Genomic DNA, 22,826 nt, shown 5'->3' on the forward strand with positions numbered 1-22,826 from the left:
TAATAAAATCTATGGGACTTCTCCCCAGAAAAAAAGCACATAAGCAAAACTTTTGGTAATGTGTCCAAGGTTTCACAATTGTCCTAAAAATCTACTCACCTCAGGTTAAGAACTCAACTGAAGGCCTACTGAGAGTCTCATCCACACAGCGTGCTGTTTCCCTGGCTTTGTGTTATCGGCCACTTCTCATTGAATAGCTGTAGATATCATTTATAACAGCGCCTTGTAAATGAAATTTGACTTACGGTTTAAAAGAAAAGAAATATTTTCAAATAATTGTCTGATTTATTCTTCACAAAAACCCTATGTGGTAGCAAGTAATGCTCTGTCCATTTTATTGGAAACATCAGCACCCAGAGAACATAAGTGATTTGGCTAAGGCCACCCAACTTAAAAGGACTGGAAACCCAGGGTTTTATTTTATTTTATTTATGCAACCTTTTAACCCTAGACCTTTCCCTCCATACTGATATCAACTCCAGTGGTGGTAGAGGGGGGAGCTAGGACTTGTGCCTATTGATGTAGCTGCTGCAGAACACCAGCTCATCCTGAGGATCACCCCAAGACCCCTATTTTCAGTGATGTAACTGCAAATTGGGGTCCTGGCAGCAGGATTCCCCACATGTTTGGGGACATAGAACTCCCATCCCCTGGAGGGACACCCAGAGGACATTACAATGAATATCCCTGGGCTCTTAATATATGTAAGGCACCGTTCAAGGCTCTCTAGAAGTTCATTCATTAAATCCTCAAAACAACCTCATAAAGTAGATACTACTGGTATCTCCATTTGTGGACAACTAGGGGAAGTCAAGTAACTTGCCCAATGTTACACAAGTCATCATTTTGAGAGCCAAGATTTGAAGTCTACAGCCTGTGTTTAAGTTCTGGGGGTCATATAAGCGCAAAAGAATGTTAATTAAGGGCCTTCCTGGCAGCGCAGTGGTTCGATCCCCGGCCGCCAGGCGAGGGTCCCACATGGCGCGCAGACCTCTCCTGCCGCCCGCTGCTCCCCTCAGCAGTGTCCTTCGGTCCTTCTGCCTGCTCTGCTCCCCGCTCTGGCTCTGGTGAATTCTCTCACCCTCCCGCGCTTCTGACTGTACCCAGTGCTTGTATAAATAAATAAATAAATCTTAAAAAAAAAAAAAAAGGCTATCATACTCTTTAAAAAAAAAAAAAGAATGTTAAATAAAACTCTGAGCCCTGTCTTAGGAATTTTACATAATAATTCGGAGACCTCAGGAGCCCCTAAGGTCCCATCATCTGCCCAACTCATGCACGCAGGAAAAAATTACTCCGAGGCCAAGATAGCTGGGCGCCAGCGCCCCAGGGCTTTGCAAGGGCGGGCGGAGAGCGGGTGGCGCCCGCGCCCGGGACGCCGCCTTCTCAGGAACCGCGAGCTCCGGGCGGAGGCGCCTGAGACGCGGCGGGTCGCTGCGCCTTCAGCGCGCGGTGGCCAGTGAGACGCGCACGGGCCAGCGGCTGGCCGGGAATCCTGCGTCCCTCCCGCCTTCTGGAGTCGGGGGCTGTGGGGCCCGGGGTGCTGAGCCCCTGGAGCGCAGAGCTCGGGTCGCTGGCCCAGGTGCTGAACCGCGGGCGCTGCCTGCGGGCCGGGCGCGGGAGCTGTCCAGTGCTGAACCCGGGCGCCCGGCCCGCGGGCTCCGCACCCGCCCGCCGCGCCCAGGGGAGCCGGGTCGGCTGACGCAGGCGCTGGAGAGCAAGGAGCAGCGGCCTCCAAGCTGGGCATGGACCTGCAGAGACTCGACTCCTATCAGGGGGAGCTGGCCCCGACTTCTATGAGCACGTCCTGCACAAGGTAAGACTCTCCTCCTGTCCCTGCCCGGCCTCAAAGCAGCAAGAGGCGCCGTCACCAGTTCTCTCCATCCCCCGACTTGGCTTTGGGACTTAAAGAGAAACCGCCGGATTCTGTGCGTCTGTGTGACCCTGGTTACTGCTCAAAGCGGACCCGTGATGGGGGAGGGGCCGCCCATCGAGCCCCGGGGGTCCGGAGCGTCTCCTTCACTTAATCACCTGTGTCCTTTCCTTGTCCTCCCTCCTCCTGCGCCTTTGAACCCGAGCTCGCTGCGTCTCTACAGCCCTTGCCGGCCGTGTTTATCCCTCCATCCTTGCTCACAAACTCCAGCCCTGTGAGGTTTGGTAATTGTAGGCAAAGTCCTGAATCCCTGCCAACTTGGCTGAAATTGGGCATACAAATTATTTGCAGGAGAAATAAATGGTTGTTTTCAAACCAGACTCCCCCCTGGTGCCAGAAAGCTGGTCTCCAGCAGCGCCCTGCCCACAGCCTCTTGAAAGTGTTTGCTTATTCCAAAGCTCTAACTCGGCTATTGCTTCCCTCATTCAAGTTTCTTATGCAACTCAAAATCTCAGAAATGTAGGTCTCCTCTTGAAATCGCCATTCAGAAAAAGTAGCAGCCTCTGTTTCTTGGCAATACTTTTCAAATCCAAAACCCCGTCGCTTTGAAAGAATTAAAGCCTTGTAGTGGGCATTAAGAAGTCAGTGTTGTTCTTCATCCCTTTCTCTGCCCTCCTCAGTGAGTCCTTATATTTCCTGCCTTGCTAGTGTGGGTTTATCTGTTAGAACTCTGAAAGACTGCATAGGGTCCTTTACTTGGGGATTATTTAAATCAAAATACCACCCTGGAAATTCCATGAAGGCAAGCTTTGAAACCAGCTGATCTAAGAGACAGAGCTAGCACTCAAAGACAGAAATTATTATTCCAAATTAATATTCTCTTCTCTATGCAAATGTGGTCCTTAGACCTCAGCATGGAGGTTGCCTGGAAGCTTGTAGGAACTTGAAGTCTAAGTCCCCACCCAGACCAACTGAAACTGAATTTGTATTTTAGCAAGATCTCTTGGAAATAAATATTCACATTAAAATTTCAAATGTATGATTCTGTGCCATGCTATGTCTGACATAAAGGAAGGAAAATTGACTTTTGGAGAAAGTAGATCTATAAATTTGAATAGCCCATGGGATGGCTCCTTCCAGGTCCCTCAACCTCTACAGTCTAGAGAAGAAAAATTTATAACTGCCTCAGTCAGGAAATTTTAAAAAGCATTACAGATTGAAGTTAACTATGATAAGGCCCGTGTTATCTGAGGCTGTGACTCTAACCGGAGCAGAAAGTGCAGGCAAACTAAGGCACATACTTGCACATCAATTGCAAAGTACCCTGCGATGACATGGATGGATCACTCCAGGTCTAAATCATCAAATACAGATATAAATATTCATTTTGACAGCTTTAAGATTTGGAAGTGAATGTTTATCAATTACTGATCAAGTATGGCCCTTCCCACCTCAATTACCTACACAGGAAAGGTAGGATGTGGCCCGTGAGAACTTCTGCTTCCTTTGGGTTTATTGACCATCCAGCTGGAAGACAGCCTGTTCCTACAACTTCTGATCTATCGGAACACAAGCATCTGCTTACTATGAAAGCTCAGTCTCTTTGGCTGGGTTGTGAGCATCTTGAGAGCAGAAGCTCTGGGGGGTGAGGTGTGCCCAGGGAGTGGCTCATGAGTATTGAAAGTTCTTTCACATTGTGTCCATCACCCCTCCCTGATAGGATTTTATTATTGTGCATGACATTTTATATATGATTCACGTAAAAATATTTTTGTAAAGGGCCAGAGCACCAACATAGCGGTATCACTTAAAAGACTGCTATGCAGCAGAGTCCAAGCTCACTGGCTTGTTGATTTGCTAGAATACATTGGCCGCAGGAGGCAGAACTCCCCTCTCACATTAATTAATTAATTAATTCAACTTTATGTTGAATTATAATAAACAGGAAAAATCTTGACTCTTATGTGTACACCTGGAGGCATTATCACTGAGTAAGGGCCCCTCCACCACTGCTACTAGGAGGAACAAGCAGAACCTGCTAGTGTCCCAGACACCCCGCTCCCCTCCCCCTCCTCCTGACAGAAGGCACCTTTATAGAGGGTGCAGTTGGCTTTTGTGGCTTGACAGGGCTGCCAGATTTCAGGCAGGGTAGACCCAGAAATTAGTCAGAGCAGAGAAGTTGCTGTGTGGCGGAAGGAGCCCCAAGCTTGGAATCAGACAGACCATAATGTGATTTTAAACATTTGTGAACCTCACTTTTCTTATGTGAAAGCACAAGTAATAATATCTGGCTTGTTTTATTGTTGGGTTTTGGGTGGTTTTTTTTATTTTTTTAAATGAAGGTATTAGATAGTATAATGTAAAATATGTATATATTCTCTGGCATTTAAGAAGAGTGTGTGTGTGTGTGTGTGTGTGTGTGTGTGTGTTCTGCCATATATGAAGCATTCCGTAAATGGTTGTAATGAGGACACATAACTTGAGAAAGAGCAACTTCAAATAGTTGTCACATCTGTTCTCTACTGAAACAATGAAGCTTTCTGGGAAGAGCAGCAACTCCCTGCATGGAAACACACACTTATTTCACAGGCACAATCCCATAAGGCTAAGTTCACACAACCCACACACACAAAAGTCATGACTTTGTGTGAACACCCCAGCTCTGACTTGCTAAGTGGAATATCTTCTTTCTCGGGAGGTGAGGGTGGGGTGCAATGAAACCTCTTATGAAATTCCCTGTTGTGAAAGTCACATGCCAGTTATCACAGCCTCGGATGCACTTGTGCTAGAGCTGGCCATAGGAGTTGGAGGCTGACCTACATGAGCCTGAGGAACTCCTAGAATATTCCTGGAGGGTGGGCTGGGGGCTGGGAAGTGCTGGAAGCATTTCGTTCATTCATCACGCGCTTGGAGTTTTTAAATAGAGTTGCTGTTGTTCTCACAAGTCTGAATATTTGATGCAACTGAACAACTGAAAACATGTGAACAGCCTCTGCTCTTTTGCTCAGAGAACCCCCTGCCCCTCTTGCCGCCAGTCCAGTCTGGAGAGCCCCACAGGGAAGGGTGTGCTTAGGGGCTCAGCACAAGGACAGGCTTAGGGTCGTGCTGTGCCAGGACCTGACCACGGGCTCAGGGCAGTGAAGCCCAGAGCAGGGCAACTCCTGCCGGGACGCCAGGGAACCAGGACACGGGGCCTCAGTGCAGAGCCTATTCCTCATTCAGCATCACCACGCGCTGGCACAGCCACGTGCCGGGCTTGCTCACGGTGGGGGGCGGGGGGTGAAGGCGCCCGCTAAGGCAGAGCCAGTTCCTCTGTAGCATCTCAGACAGACCCGTGAGCAGCGGACAGACACGACTGTCCATCCGTTCCCGCAGGGCTTGGTCCTCGCTGGGGCAAATGAAAGTGTTGGAGGGATCAGGGAGGTGCCGGCAGAAGGTCCTTGTCCCACAGGGATCTCCACTCCCTCTGCCTCTGCCCCAACTCCTCTTCCAGGTGAGAGGCCAGGGGTGCTCTGCCACCCTCCTCTTCTCCCCTGGTCTTGACTTCCCTCTTCTCTGCTCACCTTGTGATTCCACAGCCTTAAAAGATATCTCAGCTAGTCATTCAACAAACACATCTGGGACATTTCCAAAGTGAAAGAAACTACACGGAGCATCACAGACACACACACAATTGTCCCCACCTTCAATAAGCCGCGTCCCACACACGCGCACAAATCGCCGTGATGCTGTGTAGCCTCAGAGATGGCCTCAGACCAGAGCAGGAAGACACGGGGGCGCAACTCGAGGGGAGACCGTCACTGCTGACCTCAAGGTCAGACTTTCTCTCACTTGTGGCTTCTGATTAAGAGATAGTATCTGAGAGACAGAGTCCCACACCAAAGTCCCCCTCTCCCCGCCCCCGACAGGGGCTGTCACCCACTGACCCCAGAGAGAGTTTGCCAAGTAACACAAATCGCTTGCGAAAGGCCCTGCCTGCTACATGCTCCCTCCACCAGCCCTTGTTGTTCACCCCTCAGGGGCAGGGTCTTTGTCCATTAGACAATGTTAATGGAACACAAATATGACCAAAGAATCAGATTCCACAGGAAAACTCAGCCTCTGCAGGGGGAGAGATTTCACTTGCAAAGACAGTCTCAGATCTCAATAGGGCAGGTTTTTGTTTTGTTTTGTTTTCATTTAAAAATGGAACAAATCTATAAAATCCAAATAAAAACACTGGCTCTGGTGCTTGTCAGATTCACCCTGGGCCCGAGAACAAACAAGAAAGCCAAGGAAGGTGAGCCGCTCCCTGTAGAATCTCTGCATTTCCCTCTGGCCTGCTCGGAGGCTTTCAGATAAATACATGAAGCGTGTGTTGCGTCAGCCATGACCTCTGACCGCCCAGGACTCCTCTGGCTAATGGGCAGCCCCGCTGGGACCCCAGAGAAGGCAGCTGACTTGGGGAGCGGTGCTGGCTGGTTCTCCTGAATAACCTCAGCAGGATCTGAGGGTGACTCAGGCCCAGGAGGAAGGTTCTCCAAAGCCGCCAGGCTTCCTCCCCAGAGCTCTTGCCTCCACTTCACAGTCCCCGGGCCTTTTGTGAGAAAATATCTGCTCCCTAGTGCTGGTGCTCAAAGGTTTCCTCCTGGAAGCTGTTCTGGGAAGGACTTTGGCTGCCTTCATCCAGGGCAGGAAACCCCACTTGGCTGGAGTCTACAGGCAGAGGCGGAAAACTGTTGAACAGGAAATTTGAAGTGACTCTAACTTACCCCGACAAGCTCCTGGTCCCCAGCCTCTCCTCCCCAGGCAGGAGACGGGTCCCCGGAGATGGCAAGTGTGAGTGGAGACTCAGCCCTTTGCTAACTTGCACAGCACTCAAGGCAGTGGGTGGATGCACAGAGGTTTCCTGAAAGAGCTGGAGGCCAGAGGTAAACTCCAGACCTGGAAATCTTAACCCCTGCCTGACCGCCGCCGAGGTCCTGTAGACCTTGTTCTGCAGCTAAAGCACCCAGATCCCACTGTGCTGTGAAAATAATGTAACTGGTGAAACCAACAAAGCTCAAGAATCCTCCCAGCAAATCATCCTGGTTTCCCTGACCTTGATGCCAAAGTCTGCTCGCTACGTTCTGCTTGAATTTGTGTTTCTGTTTATTAGCAGACAGTGTATCCATCAGCAGATTCACTCCATCATGCAGCCTCTGCAGATGCTGCGGGCGGGATGGAGGTGCCTGCGCCCAAGTTGTGTTTGAGTCGTATTTCCTTTCTGTTCCTCTGGCAGCTGCCACCAACACTCACACACACACACACACACACACACACACACACAAGGTATAGGCAGGGCTGGTGACAATGAGGTATTTTGCTTTCTGTTCTCTGTTGTTGTGTTGTAAAAACAACACAAACCTTTCCCCTCTCCCTCCCGCTGCCACTTGAATTTTGCATCCACTCTGCCCCACCCCACCCCACCCCAGCCCCTCAGGAGAGCAACATCCCCAGGGAACAACCAGTCACCCAGCCCCGCCCCTCCCCCAATTTCTCACTGAGCAGCCTTTGATCAGTCAGAAGGGAATAAAGTTGCTGGTACAGACTTAGCCCAGAGGAGGCAGGACACAGCCACCAGCTCCCAGCCCTGCAGGAATGTCCCCCTCCTGGGGGTCAGTCTGGAACCTGCCTTTTCATTGGGTCTTTTTCCCTCCCCAGGTCTCCTTCCCAGGCTTCATTAGGTTGTGAACTGGGGATATAAAATCATCTCTGCGGGGGCCTCCCTGGTGGCACAGGGGTTAAAGTCTCAGCCCTATCAAGCTGTCACCAGCCACTGCGGCTTGAGGGCCTGAGTTCTAGTCCAGCCAGGGAGCTACCCACATGGCCCAGCAGACCTCTCCTGTCTCCCTGCTGCTCCCCTCAGCCATGGATTTCAGTAGATCTGCCTGTTCTGCTCCCCACTCTGTCTCTGGTGAATCCTCTCACTTCTGACACCTCTGGCCTGCACCCCAGCTTTTGTATGCTTACATAAATAAAATAAATATTTTTAAAAAATCATCTCTGTGCTATAATCTAGAGGACCAGTGAGACAAATAGTTGTTCATAATAAATGATAAAAAGAGATGCATGATTCCTGTGGAACATTTTACTGTTTACAGAAAACTTTAATATGTGCTAGGACACCTTCACTTATCACATGCTTTATTATTAATTTCATATCATAAATAGAGAAACAGAGGCCAGATACAAAAAAAAAAAAATTAAGTTACTCGTTCAAGGTCACAACAGGCATTATGGGAATTCAGATAATAACAGCTGACCCCTGCCCCGACCATCTGACTCCACACCCCGAACTCTTCCCCATGGTCTCTCTGTAGCACCCCTGCCTGGATCCCTGGGGTCCTCAGGGAAAGGGAGGATTGAAGTGGAGCTGCCCAGCGCCCCTTCAGTGGCTGACCTCCTGAAGCTTGGCGCAGGCCTGGCAAAGCTGCCAGCCTGGTCCTGCCCTGACGGCACATCAATGGGCTTGGGAACATCCACTCACAAAGCATCCAAGATGCTGCTGCCAAGCGGCTCAGAAGCCTCTGGAAAGTGGGCCTGACACTGCAGGGCATGGATAACGAGGTCCCCAAGCAGAAAAGCCCAGCAATATCACCCCCCCCCCCGCCCCACCCCAGGGACTTGCCTCCATCAAAACCCAACCACGGGATTAAAAACCCAGGAAAGCAAAGCCAGGTTCACCCCCTGGGACGGCAGGCCCCTGCAGGAGGCGCTCCTTCTGTGGGCCGCTTTCCTCTGTTTCCTGTGCTTAAGACAAAATGCTTTACCTCGCGCTGGCTCTGCTTTCACTTGCCACCAGCCAGACAGGAGGAAGCACAGGAGTCTTCTGCTTTTGCGGCTTATTCTTTATCTTGCCACGGTGGCACACATTTTTGAAATTACTGCACTTTGCAATTATTTCCAACCAGCCGAGGGCCGGCCCTGAATCGTGTGTCTGAGCCCAGGGGCTGGAGCCTGTTGCTGCTCTGTCACAGGAGCCCTCCCTGCCATCCCTGGCAGAGGGCAGCCTTCTGGGAGGATGCCAGCCACGCCATGACACTGAGTGGCCAGCCAGCCGTCAGGCCCTAACACAAAGCACAAGTGGGTATTGGCTTATGGTTTTACTGAGGGAGAGAAATAATATTAAATACAAAACAATATTAAAATATGTCATATGAAGAGCTGCAGAGACTTCGCTTAGCACAGAGTATGGCCGATGCAGATCAGTTCATCTGGTGACTTTGTTAATTACCACGAAGGCCAGGAGAGTGGGCTGGGGGCTGGGATGGACCCCAAGAGCCAGGAGAGGCAAGTGTGTTGCTCCTTGGAAAGAAAAAAGGCAAAGAACAGACTGTGTGGCTTCCTTCCCTGCTTTTAGTGACGCTCCATTCCTTCCAAAGGGTGGCGGGCTCGTGGGTGTTGCTTCATTCTCCTTTATCATGTACACGTGCGTTCCCTAACCGAACAGCAGGCATCAAATATTTTGACTCGAGAACGAAAGTTCTAGTAAGCTAGTAACAACAGGATCGGAGTTATCTTGGTTCCAGAGACAGAAGACAAGAAGGTGATGGGGGAGGCGTCAGAAACCCTGCAGGATGGGATTTTTATTCTGGAACCCTGGAACCAGCAGTGAGCACAGAAAAGCAGGGTCCTCTCAGGGTAGATTTTCTACCACACGAGGGTTCAGAATGTCATTTCTCATTTCTGACCTCCAAGAACAGAGTCTTCCTCCTCCCTTTTTTAAAAGATTTATTTATTTATGCATACAAGAGCTGGGGTGCAGGCCAGAGGTGTGGGGGGTTGAGAGGAGTCACCAGAGACAGAACGGAGAGCAGAACAGGCAGACTGACTCAAATACACTGCTGAGGGGAGCAGCGGGTGAGTCAGGAGAGGTCTGCTGCGCCATGTGGGTAGCTCCCTGGTCAGGGATGGAACTCGTGCTGCCGTGGCTGCGGAGAGCTTCATAGGGTTGTGCTTAACCCCTTGCACCACCAGGAAGGCCCTTTCTCCTTCCTTAATCCCAAGCCCATCCACAGAGAGACCTTCAGTGTACCAATGAGTCAGTTACCCTTTGTTGATGCAAGACCCCCAACCCTGGACTGGACCATGTGTTTGTGGGTGTGGTGGATGATTTTAGGAAGGACTTGTGCTGAAAGGGGAATCTGACTGATGACAAGGCCATTTTCACAATCAGTAGAGAACCACGAGGCCCTCGTGAGTGACAACGTCAGCATCCAGACAGAGGATCCGTAGAGGCCCTTGGGGGATGCTGTGGGCCAGCGGGCTACAGCGGTGAGGGTCATGTCTCGAGAACAGGGGGCAAGATCTGTGGCTGTGGTCCTTAGTGCATGGGTGAGTACCCGCCTCGACAAGGTGTTCCTGTTTGTGGGATATTACACACACACACACACACACACACACACACACACCACAAATTTGTATAACCATGCAGTCACCCACGGTCCTTCTTAGGACGCTACCTATTATTCGACATGGTGCTCAAACACAAAAATATGCTTTTTTTTGAAATGAAAGTCATAATAAGTGGTTTGGAAGAAGCTTTCTTAAATTGATTCCTCTCTTAATCTATTTCCAAGATCAACCACCACGCTTCGGTCTCTTGCTGAAACACATTGACCAACGACTGTGACAACAGGCAGAGTCTTCTCTCGAAGGCTCCTTCTCATTGGTTCTGACCCACTGAGGTTCTTGTTTAACAGTCAACTAGATTTGGGCCCAAACTTGTCCAGGTGGGAGATCCACAGACGTTACAATTTTGCAATTTAATTACCTGAGTCACCAACTAATCAGTTAAGACTCGTTTGATAGAAAGACTGCCTGCAGACCAAAAAAAGCTGTTATTTCTACAAAATCTAATGTGAATGCTTTGGAAAGAATTAGTAAAAGCATGCCCTTAAAAAATGCTGTCAAATTGAGTAAGAAAACTGATATATTCAGAGAAAAATACAAAAATGGGGCAGGATTTTGCAATCTGATTGCACCATAAAAGTCTAGAATGTCTTGCTCCATGTGAAAGAAACAGCAACTAGGCCTTATGTCAACACACTGAGCATGTGTGTGTACAGGGAAGGCAGGGGCCCCTCCTTCAGCAAAGCTATAAGCAAAGAAAAAGTCTTAAGTGTACCTCAAAATACTAGCAAATGAATGCACATTTAGATATTTCGATAAAACACTTAAATAAAGATCACTTGTGTGATTCCTGGAGTTAACCTTTTTTTAAATTGTTTTATTTATTTTTTTACACTGTCATTAATTTTGGGACAGTATTTGGCTTCATCCCTCACGCGTAGTCCCCTAAGCTCTGTCCCCACCATGGCACCCGTGCGCCATCACCGCAGTCCCCTGTGCTCTGCCCTCCCCTGTTTTGACCCCCCCTCCCCTGCTGATGCCTCAGATCTAGGGTCAGCTTGCAAGTTTTGCCTTTTTCCTGATTCTTTGTGTAGTGTCTCTATATTCCACATAAAGTGAGACCATCCAATATTTATCTTTTTCCTTCTGACTCAGCATAATCCCGTCCAGCTCTATCTGTGTTGCCACAAATGGCATAAGTTTCTCTTTTGATGGCTGAGTAGTATTCCATTGTGTATATATGTCACATCTTGATTCATTCATCTGTTTTGGGGCATTTAGGTTGTGTCCATGTCTTGGCTATTGTAAATAATGCTGCAATAAACAATAAACATAGGAGAGCAGGTTTCCTTTCAAATTAGCATTTTATGTTCTTTGGATTGGTTTCTAGGGGTGGAATTGCTGGGTCATGTTAGTTCCATTTTTAGAATTTTGAGGGTCCTCCACACAGCTTTCCATGGTGACTGGACCAGTTTACATTCCCACCAGAGTGTAAGAGGTTTCCTTTTTCATCTTCTTCACATCCTCCTTGTGCTTTTGATTTGCATTTCCCTGATGTCAGACTTAAGCTTTTTTAATGCACTGACCAATCACTAATTCCAGTGACAGAGGATAAAAATGCGCCTACCTTGAGCTAAATCCTGGTCTTCCCCATATTGCTAGATTCATGTCAAAAGCTTCATGGCAAAATCTTCTCTAGCATCTGTGATAGATTGCCAGAAAAGATGAATTCCCTATTTATAGTTTCTATTTGATGCTGGCTGCTAAAACCTCAGCAGTAAAGTCACTTTATGCCCAGGAGCTCATGGGGCCTGGGATGCACTGGTCCAAGACTGTATGCAAGTCTCGCTATTCGCCTTCAATGTGTCTAACATTGCTCTCTGCTTCGAGCCCTTCCACCGAAAGCTCCAGAAGCACTTCTCAATAGTCGAGTTTATTTTTTTTTTAAAGATTGTTTATTTATGCATACAAGAGCTGAGGTTCAGGCCAGAGGTGTAGGGGTGAGAGGACTCACAGAGACAGAGTGAGGAGCAGAACAGGCAGACTGACTGAAACACACTGCTGAAGGGAGCAGCGGGGAGACAGGAGAGGTCTGCTGTGCCATGTGGGTTGCTTATTGGTGCTGCAGAGGCTGCGGATTGCTTCATAGTACCGTGCTTAATACATTGCGCCACTAGGGAGACCCCTTTAAACCAGGCAGGATCAGGGCCTCCCCAGTGGCACAGCAGGTTGAGCACAGCGCTGTGAATCTGTCCGCAGCCTCTGCAGCAAGGGTTGGATTCCTGGCCGGCCAGGGAGATTCCCACATGAACTGGAGGGCTGTGTACCTGCCACGCACACACATGATCCCTTCCTGTTGCTGCTGTAACAAATCACTGCAAGTTGAGTGGCTCCATGAAAACAACATAAATTTATTCACTACAATCTGGAGGCCGGAAGTAGGGAGTCAGTTTCCCTGGGCTGGAGTCAAGGTCTCAGCGGGGCTGGACATCTGGGGGCACAGGGTACCCGCCTGCAGCATTCCTGGGCTCCCAGCGGCTTGGCTCCAACCTCAGCGCAGTCACTTTGGCTCAGTCGCCTTGGCACCTCTTCTCCTGCGACCCTCCTGCCCCTCTTCTATAGGATGCGTACTGGGGGCCACTCAGGATCTTCCAGGGTGGTCCCCCATCTCTAAATCCTTGGCTTCACCACACCTGCCACACCTGATGGACAATGCTCACAGGTTTTGGTGTTGGGGCACAGATATCCTGGGGACACTATTGAGAACATCACCCAGACGCAGCAATAAATACAGGTTCATGATATAATTGTCACTGTCGTTATTATCACAGTCTGGGCAGGACCACAGCTGGTCCCCAGCTCCTCCCAAGAGGGTGGGAAGGAAAGGAAGTGGAGACCACTGTCTCATGGCTAGAAACCCCTCAGACTAGGCCCTGAGCCCAAGCCAGAGCTGGGGTGATGCTGGCCACTAGCAAGGCCTTGGTCACTCCTGGGTCCCTCGAAAGGTCCTGGGTTAGAACAGGTGAGGCAGCCGAGCTCAGGGCCGGGCTGGGGTCAGCAGGGGCTCAGCCAGCTCAGTGCCTCCTGATGGTGCTGTATTCCACGGGCTCCTCCTGGCTGCTGCAGGGAATGTGGGTGACGAGCTGCTCCGTGTTGCCGTAGGTTGGCTCTATGTTGCCGTAGGTGGGCTCCTGATCCAGGGCACCCAGAGACAGGGCTGCATAGGTAATGCCCTCCTTCTGAGAAGGACCCTGAGATAAAGACAGTGGGTGTCAGCTGGCAGGAGGCGGCGCCGGCACAAGGGGGAGTCCTCGCGGGAGGAGACTGACCCTACCAGGCTCTGAAGCCAACCCCAGGCCCTCCAGCTCCCCTGCCCTGCCCTCTGCCAGGGGCCCTGAGCTCCCCCAAGAGAGGACACCCCTCAGCCCCACACAGTGGGCCCAGGTCACTCGGCCATGTGGGTCTCCCCTGCCAGGCACGGGGACCTGGTTCTCCGGGTCTGAGTTGCCAGTGCTGAGCCCCGGGGTGGGGACACAGCCAAAGCCCAAAGCAGGAAGGGGTGAGGGGCGGGCTCCCCAGAGAAGTCTTCAGTGGCTGTGGCTTTGCTCCCCATCCTCTGGGCCCGCATGGGTGAGATAAAGCCCATCCTCACAGGGGTGGCCCAGCAGACGGCTCCCAGCCCCCCAGCCCGCAGCACACCCCTCAGTAATGTACTCCACCTGCACCTCCACCTGGGAGGAGGCCTCCCTCCTGGCAGTGCCCCTCCGATGCTGGGCCAAGTTGGCAGAGCAGAGTTCGCTCTCTGGGGTCTGGACAGGAAACATTTCCTCTGCAGGGACACCAGCCTCTCTGCCTTCCTGGTGCCCTCTGCCGGCTCCCTCCAGCACCCCCTTCCAGTCCCCACACCTGCCCCTCCCAGCCCTCATGCCCCTGGCTGTTTCCAGGGCCCCTCCCAGCCCCCCCACCCCACCGGGCCCTGCACTGGTCCAGGGGTACAGGATGCCTGGGCCCTGGGGGGCCTGCTAGTTTGGGCCTTTGTGGTGGTCCGGTGCTCTGGGGCGGGGCTGGCTGGTGTCCTGGTCTGGCCTCGGGGCTCTCACCTGCCCTGGGGAAATCCCGGAAGCTGCAAGACAAAGACAGTAGGAATCAGAAAACCCATCTGAGACTCACAGTCCCGGGTTTGGGGAGACAAACAGGAGCAAAGGGTGAGCCGGGTCCTGCTCAGGGAGGCCCCGGCCCTGCTGACCCAGCACACGCGGCCTCGTCACCTCCCCCATGCGGCCCCCGCTTCTCCCCCTGGAGAGTGAGGACCCTCGGCCCAGCCGCGGCCACGTCACAGAACCCGCCTCAGTCTCAGGGGGCCCTGCCGGCCGCCCGCAGCCCCGGGTCCTTCCCTTCCCCTCAGCCCAGGCTCAACCTGCCACCCTGGCCGGCAGCCCTGCCCGGAACCCCCAAACCCCCAATGTCCCCCAGTTCCCACTCGAGCTCCACGGACTCCTGAGCTGCCTGCGCAGCTACCGGCTGCCTCAGCCCTCCCCGCCCCCACCCCGGGCTGCCCTGGGTTTGTCTGTCCCGTCACTGACGTCCCACAGGTCCTGGGGGGTCCCCGGGGCGGTGGCTGCAGGGAGGGCGCCCTGGCGTGGCTGTGCCAGCGCAGGAGACACGGGGCCGGGGGCACAGCTGTTGGGACACAGGCGGCCCCACCTACCCTGCGGGGGGACCTGCCAGCGGGGTCTCGCGGTCTGGACCAGCTTCCCGGTGCCCCGCGGGCTCCCGCGTCTTCCTGGCCCACCCCTGCCGCCCGCCCCGGCCTCCTGCTTCCCGGACCACAGAGAAGCCTCTTCCTGCTTCTCCGCGCGGAAGTCTAGGGACCCCCCGGGCTCAGGGGTGCTCAGAGCCGGGGCCCCGGCCTGCGCGTCCGGGGGGACAGTGACGAGGAAGACCCGGCTCCTCCGCCCAGACCAGCAGAGCCCGGGGAGGGCGGCCGCGGGGCCCCGAGACAGCTCAGGCCCGGCCCGGAGGAGTCGGGGGTGGGTGTGAGAAGGTGGACGGAGCCCGCGGGAAAGGGTTGGCTGAGGCCGGAGCTCGTGCCCAGCGCCGGCCCCGAGGAGGATCCCTAAGGGGCCGCGGTCTCGGGACACGTCCGGGGCAGAAGGGGCCGGGCAGCGGGAGCAGCGTGGAGACGCCGTGTGTGCACGTGTGGTGTGCGCAGTCGTGTGTGCAGGGACACGTGTGTGCATGTGTCTGGGGGTTCTCCTCCTCCCTCCCCGCGCCCCCCCCCTCCCGTGCAGCTCAGCGCCTCCTCAGCAACCACGTCTGCTCCGCCCACAAGTCCTGGGCTCTGCCTAAGGCCCTGGTCACCTCTGCCCAGAGCCAAGCCAGGGACAGAGGAGTTGAGGCTGGGGGAGAGAGAGAGCAGAGTGAGCGCCGGGTGAGCAGCAAACAGGGGCACCAGGCCCCGGGGGCTCCTGCAGGTCCATGTCTCCCCAAAGCCCCAAAGCCCACCCTGCAGGTGGCCCGTGGACACGCCCCTTCCAGGCCTGTGGGTCACCTGTCCGGCGGGTCCCGGAGGGCAGCGCAACATCGGCCCCATCCCTCTGCCTGGCCCGGCCTCTCACCTTTCCTCTGCCGCCTCACCAGCCTCCAGGCCAGGAGCGAGGCCGCCGTCAGGACCAGCAGCAGCACGGCTGCCACCACGGGGAGGATCTTTGTGACAATTTCCCTGGAAACACAGAGGGGACCCCATGCACCCCACTCCCCCATTGGGCCTCCCACACACTGGCTGCAGGGAGGACACCACCCTTTGACCTCCAGGCTTGTGGTGTCCAGCCTGGGATGCCCCACTCCCGGGTGCCCTCGGAGAGGGTTAAGAAAAGGCAGAGAGGAGAGAAGGACCCCCTGAGGCAGTCCCAGGGGGTCTGCAACCCAAGACAAATACAGCATCAGGCTCCACAAGGGGGTCCCGGCCCTGCCCCGTGCTGGTGGAATAGTGTCCCCCATAGTCCAGGCCACTCAGACCCTGGGTGACCTCCTGGACAGGAGACCCTTGCAGGTGTCATCAAGGTGAGGAGGTCGCTCTGGGCGGGCCCCTGTCCAGTGACTGGTTCCTCATAAGAGGGAAGGAGGCCCAGGTACCCACAGGGAGAGGCCCCGGGAGCAAGAGCAGGATGGAGGGAATGCCGGGGGTCTGGCAACTCCAGAGCCAAGAGAGGGGCCGGGAACACCTGCCTCTGACCCCCAACAGGAGCCACCCCGCCCTCACCTGGCTCAGGCTCTGGCCCCTGAGTGGGGAGAGAAGGGGAAGCCCCTCAGCCTCCCCGTCAGAGGGTCCAGAGACAAGTGCCGGCCGGGACCTGGGGCTACGAGGGTCGCCCAGGAGGAGAGTGGGCACAGCGGGCACAGGACACAGCAGCATCAGAGCTGGTTTACCTGTTACTGGTTTTAGTCGAGGAGAATTTGCCCTCTTCTGGGGTGACTGGAGCTGTGGGTGTGGTGGTGGTGGTGGTGGTGGTGGACACTGTAGTGGCTGCTTGGCACAAAATCAGATACATACACTCTGCCTGCCAGCCTGCCCCAGCCCTGTGTGCTCCTCTGAGTATGGGAGTCCCTGGGGGTTGGGGGCTCAGAGCTGAACCTCTCTTGTCTCCAGACCTCCAGTAGACTCACGAGCCTGGGGGCAGGTGGGGCTGTGGAGCAGGAGGGCATCCCGCAGGCCCCAGGAGCAGAGGGGCAGGTGCTCAGGGCCAGGTAGCTGGAGTCCCCAAGCCATAAACAGCCCTGCTGCTCCTGAGTCCCCCCAAAGCTCCGTCTTTTCCTCCAGCGAGGACAGAGCAGAGCAGGGCTGCCTGGGGCCGACAGACAAGCCTGTGATTCAGGTCAGGACCACCCGAGCCCACCGTGTCCGGGGAGACCCTCACACTGGGCAAGGGGTGACCTTCTGTGACATCACTCCTTCCCAGGACGAGGTCAGGACTCCACAGGGCGTGAACCGTTGCTCTCCCAGGTCCCAAGTTTGGTGCCCCCCCCCTTTGCCACAGTGTCCCAGGGAGGTCACTGGATGGATCCCCAAGACAAGCTCCTACACACCCAGGTAGGCATCCCTGAGCTGCCTTTCCCAGGGTGTCTGCATTCTAGAAGGACTCAGGGAAAAACACCCACGAGCCCAGGTGCAGAAAGGATCAGGCACATGTCAGGCCCCAGGGGAGCAGCCCCTTGACTGTGGGGGCGTTTCCAGGTCTCAGGAATTAGTCAAGCCCCTGACTGAGCTGGGCCCTCTCCCCTGAGAGCAGATGTGGAAAATAAGGTGAAAATAGTCACTTGAGGTCCCAGCTTCATCTCCAGAAAGAGCAAGACGGTCCAAAGAAAGCACAGAAGGAGTTGGGGTCTCAGACCCCATGGAAGGGGGTCCCTTTGGCCCATGTTCTGACCGGGGCATCACCTGACCTCTGCGACCATGGACGGAGGGGCTGAGCCACACAGAGGGGGACAGTGAGCCACAAGGATCCTCCCATCCAGGAGGGGCCTGGAGCCTTGAGCATCCGGGAGAAGCCCCCCTCCCAGCACCCCCGGGTGAGGCCCCCTCCTCTGGGACAGTCACCCTGACTGACAGTGACCCCTGGGGAGGACCTGAGGGACCAGGACAGAGCAGGCCCCGCAGAGACACAGCCACACGCACAGGCGCTCACCTGGGTCAACGGTCACTGTAACTTGGGCATGAAGGTCAGCTCCGGTTCTCTCAACCCCGCACCAGTAAGTGTCTGCATCGCCCAGCGTGAGCGCCTCCATGGTCACGGTGATCGTGCGGTTCTTCTGATGGTCCCTGATGGACATGCGGCCCTTCTTCACCTCCTGCTCCGAGCCGGTGGTTCTAATAAGGATGTTGCAGCTCCCCCAGGCAGCCCCTTGACACCAATACTTCACATAGGTCTCGTAGCCTCGGACATAGCAACACTGCACGGTGAGCGAGCCCCGCTCCCAGCCCTTCACTGCGCCTGGACCCGTGACGTCAGAGGAGCCTGGAAAACACACGTCCATGCCCCTGTGACCCCACCTGCGCACAGGCCCAGGCCCCTGCCCTACGCCTGCCCCCTCAGCCCAAGGGCGGGGAGGTGGACACAGACATGGAGGGAATGACCCCCAGGAGAGAGGCCTGTGTCCTTCTACATCCCACTGGGCAAAGCCCAGGGACCAGCACCTGAGACACAGCTCAGAGTCAGAGACACAGAGATGCTGGCCCTGAGCAATGACAGTCCCCAGATTCACACACACACCCCCATTGCCAATGAATCTATGTCCCCAGGGAGGCCCCTTTGCAACAACCCTGTGTTGTTCCTGCTGGTGGGCAGCAAATCCCAGAGGACCCGCCTCCCCAGAAGAGGCCTGTGCCCACTCCGCACCAGGGCCTGGTGGGTGCAGCTGATGCCCCTGCATCCCTGGAGTGGGGGTGCCCCCGTGGCTCTGAGCTCCTAGGGGTTCCCTGGGAACCCATCACCTTAGATGACACCAAATTGTGGTGCTCAGTGGCCACAAGAGCTGTGGGTCCATGTCACACAGAGGCATGTTCCCACTGAATTGTTTTGATTCCTTTATCAAAAAATAAATATGTAAGTTACTTATGTTTTTTAGGACTCTGTTGCATCGATTCATTTGTCTATCCTTATGCCAACCCCTTCTGTCTTTTTTTTAAAGATGTATTTATTTATGCATACAAGAGCTGGGGTACAGGCGAGAGGTGTGGGGGGTGAGAGGATTCACCAGAGACAGAGTGGGGAGCAGAACAGGCAAATGTACTGAAATACACTGCTGAGGGGAGTAGCCAGCAAGATCGGAGAGGTCTGCTGCGCCAGGTGGGTCAGCTCCCTGGCTGGGGATAGCACTTGTGTGGTAGTGGTTGCCTGTAACTTGATAGTGCTCTCTTTAACCCCTGCACTACCAGGAAGGACCTGCCAACCCCTTCTGTCTGGAACACTATAGTTTTATAGCAAGGCAGATGTTACAGAATGTAGCAGCATTTTTTTATATGTTCTTGTTCTTCCTTTAATTTTCTTGCCTTTGAAAGATTCAGGATAGAGGATATTGTCTCTTTACTGTAAGATAAACACTTCAAAATTGATGAAAAGTGGTGACTGACTTCTAGGCCTCTTGTAAGACCCGGGGAGAGACCCCCCAGCAGAGGCAGGGCCCCCATCCCACCTCGGCACTGTCCTCAGACAAGAGCCTGGCTCCATGGTTTCAGATCTTTTAACTTCTCTGGAGTAGCCAGGAATCTGGATTGTGTATGGAATCGGAATCGGGCTCAATTTTAAAATGTGGGCTTAATTAGAAATAATAATGATATCCTGTTTGCAGCTGAACTTGGACATCAGGGCTCAACTCCACATCTATATTCATAAACAAGGTTCTTTTTAAAAAAAAAAATTATTTATTTATTTATACAAGCGCTGGGTACAGTCAGAAGTGCGGGAGGGTGAGAGAATTCACCAGAGCGGAGAGCAGAGCAGGCAGACTGACGAGGTACACTGCTGCGGAGAGCAGCAGGCGGCAGGAGAGGTCTGCGCGCCATGTGGCACCCTCACCCGGCAGCCGGGGATCAAACCGGTGCTGCAGAGGCTGCAGGCAGCTTCCCAACCCAGAGCTCAACCGCTGCGCCACCGGGGAGGCCCCATAAACAAGGTTCTTGTCTTAAATTCCTGTCCTGTCCTTGTCAAGATTTGATATTAGAGATACGCTCATTTCACCTAATTAATCTGGTAAATTTCTACCTTTTATGCTCTGATATCAGAAAATAAATAGAGGGGCCTCCCCTAGTGGCGCAGCGGGTTGAGCGCCGCACTGTGAAGCTGTCCGCAGCCCATGCAGCGCAGCTTCAACCCCATCTGGCCGGCAAGAATCCCACATGGTGCGACAGATCTCTCCTGTCTGTCTCGCCCACTGCTCCCCTCAGCAGTGTATTTTGTCAGTCTGCCAGTTCTGCTCACCGCTCTGTCTCTGGTGAATCCTCTCACCCTCCCGCACATCAGGCCTATACCCCGGTTCTTGTATGCATGAATAAATAATTTTTTTTAAAATTAAAAAAAAAAAAAGAAATAGAGCAAAGGAATTTTTGTTTTTCTAGAATCTTAAAAAACTATAACTTTATATGGCAAGTTCATTGTTGGGGCAAATTCTTTGTTTACTTAAAAATTTTTCTCCATGAATATGGACTATTCATATTTTTTACTGTTCTTGAATCAATTCAATTGCTTTGTTTTATTTTTCCCAGGTGCTCTCTATTTTGTGGAGTATTAGCATAAAGTTTGTGATTACAGTCACCGTTTATAATTAAAGTTTTTGTCTATTAAAGTTACACATCTGGATCATAGGCACTGTTACGCTTTTTGGGTTGTTTTGTTTCTATAAAGGGGCTCATCATCCCACAGCAGCCCTCCTGGGTGAGCCCCTCTATGGACGCTGAGTGGCGTGGGGTGGGGGGGTCCTGCCAGCCGTGTCTGCAGGGCTCTGGTGAAGAGAAGGTGGGTGGGTGGCCAGGCCGGAGCACAGGGCATGGTCCTGGGGCAGGGCACGGGGTCTGCGGGGAAGACCCCCCGCCTCGAGGGAGCAGGCTCCAAGCCTGGGGTCCAGAGCCCACGCGCTATGGAGCAAGGCATGTTGGGGAGCCCAGAGTGTAGGGCTCAGTCTCCAGTGGTCTCCCTGCTGTCACCATCCACATAGGGCTGGTGAGGGTGAGCTGGCGGTCCTTGGTGTGAACAAGCTCTTGGCCAATGGGACTTTTAGGTGACACTCCTTCCTGTCCATGCCCCAAAGGTCGTCAGAAGTTGCTAACAACGGGCTGTGGGCCTCATGTGAAAGAGGGGCTGTTTCCGCTCCTCCCCATAATGGTGATTTTCCAGTCCTCACATTTTTTTTTAAAGATTTTTTTTTTATTTCATTTATTTATACAAGCACTGGGTACAGTCAGAAGCACGGGAGGGTGAGAGGATTCATCAGAGGCAGAGCAGAGAGCAGAGCAGAGCAGGTAGACTGACGAAGTACACTGCGAGGGGAGCAGCGGGCAGCAGGAGAGATTTGCGCACTATGTGGGACCCTCCTCTGGTGACCGGGGAGCAGCCGGGGATTGAACCCGCGCTGCAGAGGCTGCGGGCAGCTTCGCAACCCAGCGCTCAACCGCTGCGCCACCGGGGAGGCCCTCCAGTCCTCACATTTTGTTGGTGCAGAAGGCAGTTTTTCCATTTTCAACTGTTTGGTCAAATGATGTAAGTGACCTGTCGTTCCTCACACAGCAGCTCTAGCTCTTTACTATATTCCAGAAGCATCTTTTCTGCATTTTGATGAGAAACTGGGCAGCTGCTCTGTCATTCTCGCTTGTCTTAACTCAAAAACTGATCTTAAGGTTGGTCATACTATTTGCAGTAGCAAAGTGTGCATCAGTGAGGGTTTCTCACTTCAGGGTTAAATTACACAATTGGCTGCACTGCCCTTACCGGTTAAGGGCAGTGGCGGATAAGGTCACTTTCTTGGGAGTCGCGCTGTCAAGGGTCTTTGCTGAACTGCAACATAAACTGGACAAATAAAAGTCGTAGATGCAGAAGTTTGGATGGATGCGCAAGTCTCTTCCACGCAGCTCGCCTGCACAATTTTTTTTTTTAAGATTTTTATTTATGCATTCAAGAACTTGGGCACAGGCCAGAGGTGTGGGGGAGGTGGGTTGTGAGAGGACTCACCAGAGACAGAGTGGGGAGCAGAACAGGCAGGGAGGCCCACTTTTAACGTTTTAAAGTCGAGTCATGAGGAAGGATTTCCCTTGACAGGTATTAAAACAGCATCAAACCCTCATAAGGAAAACTTGGTGATCTAGCAAGGTGAGATAAACACACAATAGAACAGTCACCAGCCTCAGAGCAAACCTGGTCTATTTCATTATCTCACAGAGACCAGAGATTTAATTAGATAAGCAGGAAGGAAAGAAGGGTCAGGCGTAGATATTGTGGGTCCTGAACCCCTCAGCTGTTCCGTTTTCATGAGTCCAGGGAGATTCAGAGAGCCCCATAAAATAGCAAATCATTTTTTAAACTGGAAGAAAATAGAAGTGAATCTTTATAAAATCCCCGGATGAAAGAAAGAATTTTCTAAACTTAATATTAACAGACAATACGTTTTAAAGACATGATGCAAAAACAAATGAACATCCTTTCTCTTGCTCTGACCCCATTAGGAAAATTGGGGAGGCCAAGCCAAGTGGACCACAAAATTCAGTGGTAAATCCAAATAATTTAGCAAGTAAAGTCGGTTGGCAGTGATGTGATGGTCACATATCGAGCCAACGGTTTTTGTAGCTGACGTCGCGCTGACAGGATGAGGGGAAGGGCGCAGTGAGAAGGGCGGTGGGATCGTGCCCGCCTCACCCGTTACAGGAAGGGTAAGAGCCTGGCAGGTGCCCAGCCGTCGTGCCCTCTGCTCCAGTGATTGTATTTCTAAGCTGGGTCCTCGGGCAACAATCTGAGAGGTTAATGAAAATGCGTGCACAGAGACTCGCCACACAAGTGTCCATATTCACAAGCACAGAGGAAGCACGGGACAGTCT

General features: G+C 53.1%; 2 protein-coding genes across 4 annotated transcripts in view; one reads left to right on the forward strand and one right to left on the reverse strand.

Moving 5' to 3' along the window:
* RAB37 (RAB37, member RAS oncogene family) overlaps positions 1-22,826 on the forward strand; it is an 88,078-nt gene that overhangs the window by 41,712 nt on the left and 23,540 nt on the right. The window lies entirely within an intron of this gene.
* Positions 12,618-17,157, reverse strand: LOC119231915 (CMRF35-like molecule 1). 3 transcript variants are annotated; one of them, XM_037493742.2, is made up of 5 exons: positions 16,676-17,157; positions 15,865-15,968; positions 14,347-14,369; positions 13,972-14,055; positions 12,618-13,497 (listed from the first exon to the last, which is right to left on the reverse strand). In XM_037493742.2, exons 1-5 carry the CDS (start codon positions 16,795-16,797, stop codon positions 13,321-13,323), a joined length of 510 nt encoding a protein of 169 aa, XP_037349639.1. In that variant the 5' UTR covers positions 16,798-17,157; the 3' UTR covers positions 12,618-13,320. The 3 variants fall into 3 exon arrangements, with proteins under 3 accessions (XP_037349639.1, XP_037349638.1, XP_037349640.1); XM_037493741.2 differs by having other exon boundaries at positions 13,966-14,055; XM_037493743.2 differs by lacking the exon at positions 13,972-14,055.

The sequence above is a fragment of the Talpa occidentalis genome, unplaced genomic scaffold (genome assembly GCF_014898055.3).
Source record: "Talpa occidentalis isolate TD23 unplaced genomic scaffold, MPIMG_talOcc4v2.1 talOcc4.7, whole genome shotgun sequence".
Taxonomy (NCBI): Eukaryota; Metazoa; Chordata; class Mammalia; order Eulipotyphla; family Talpidae; genus Talpa; species Talpa occidentalis.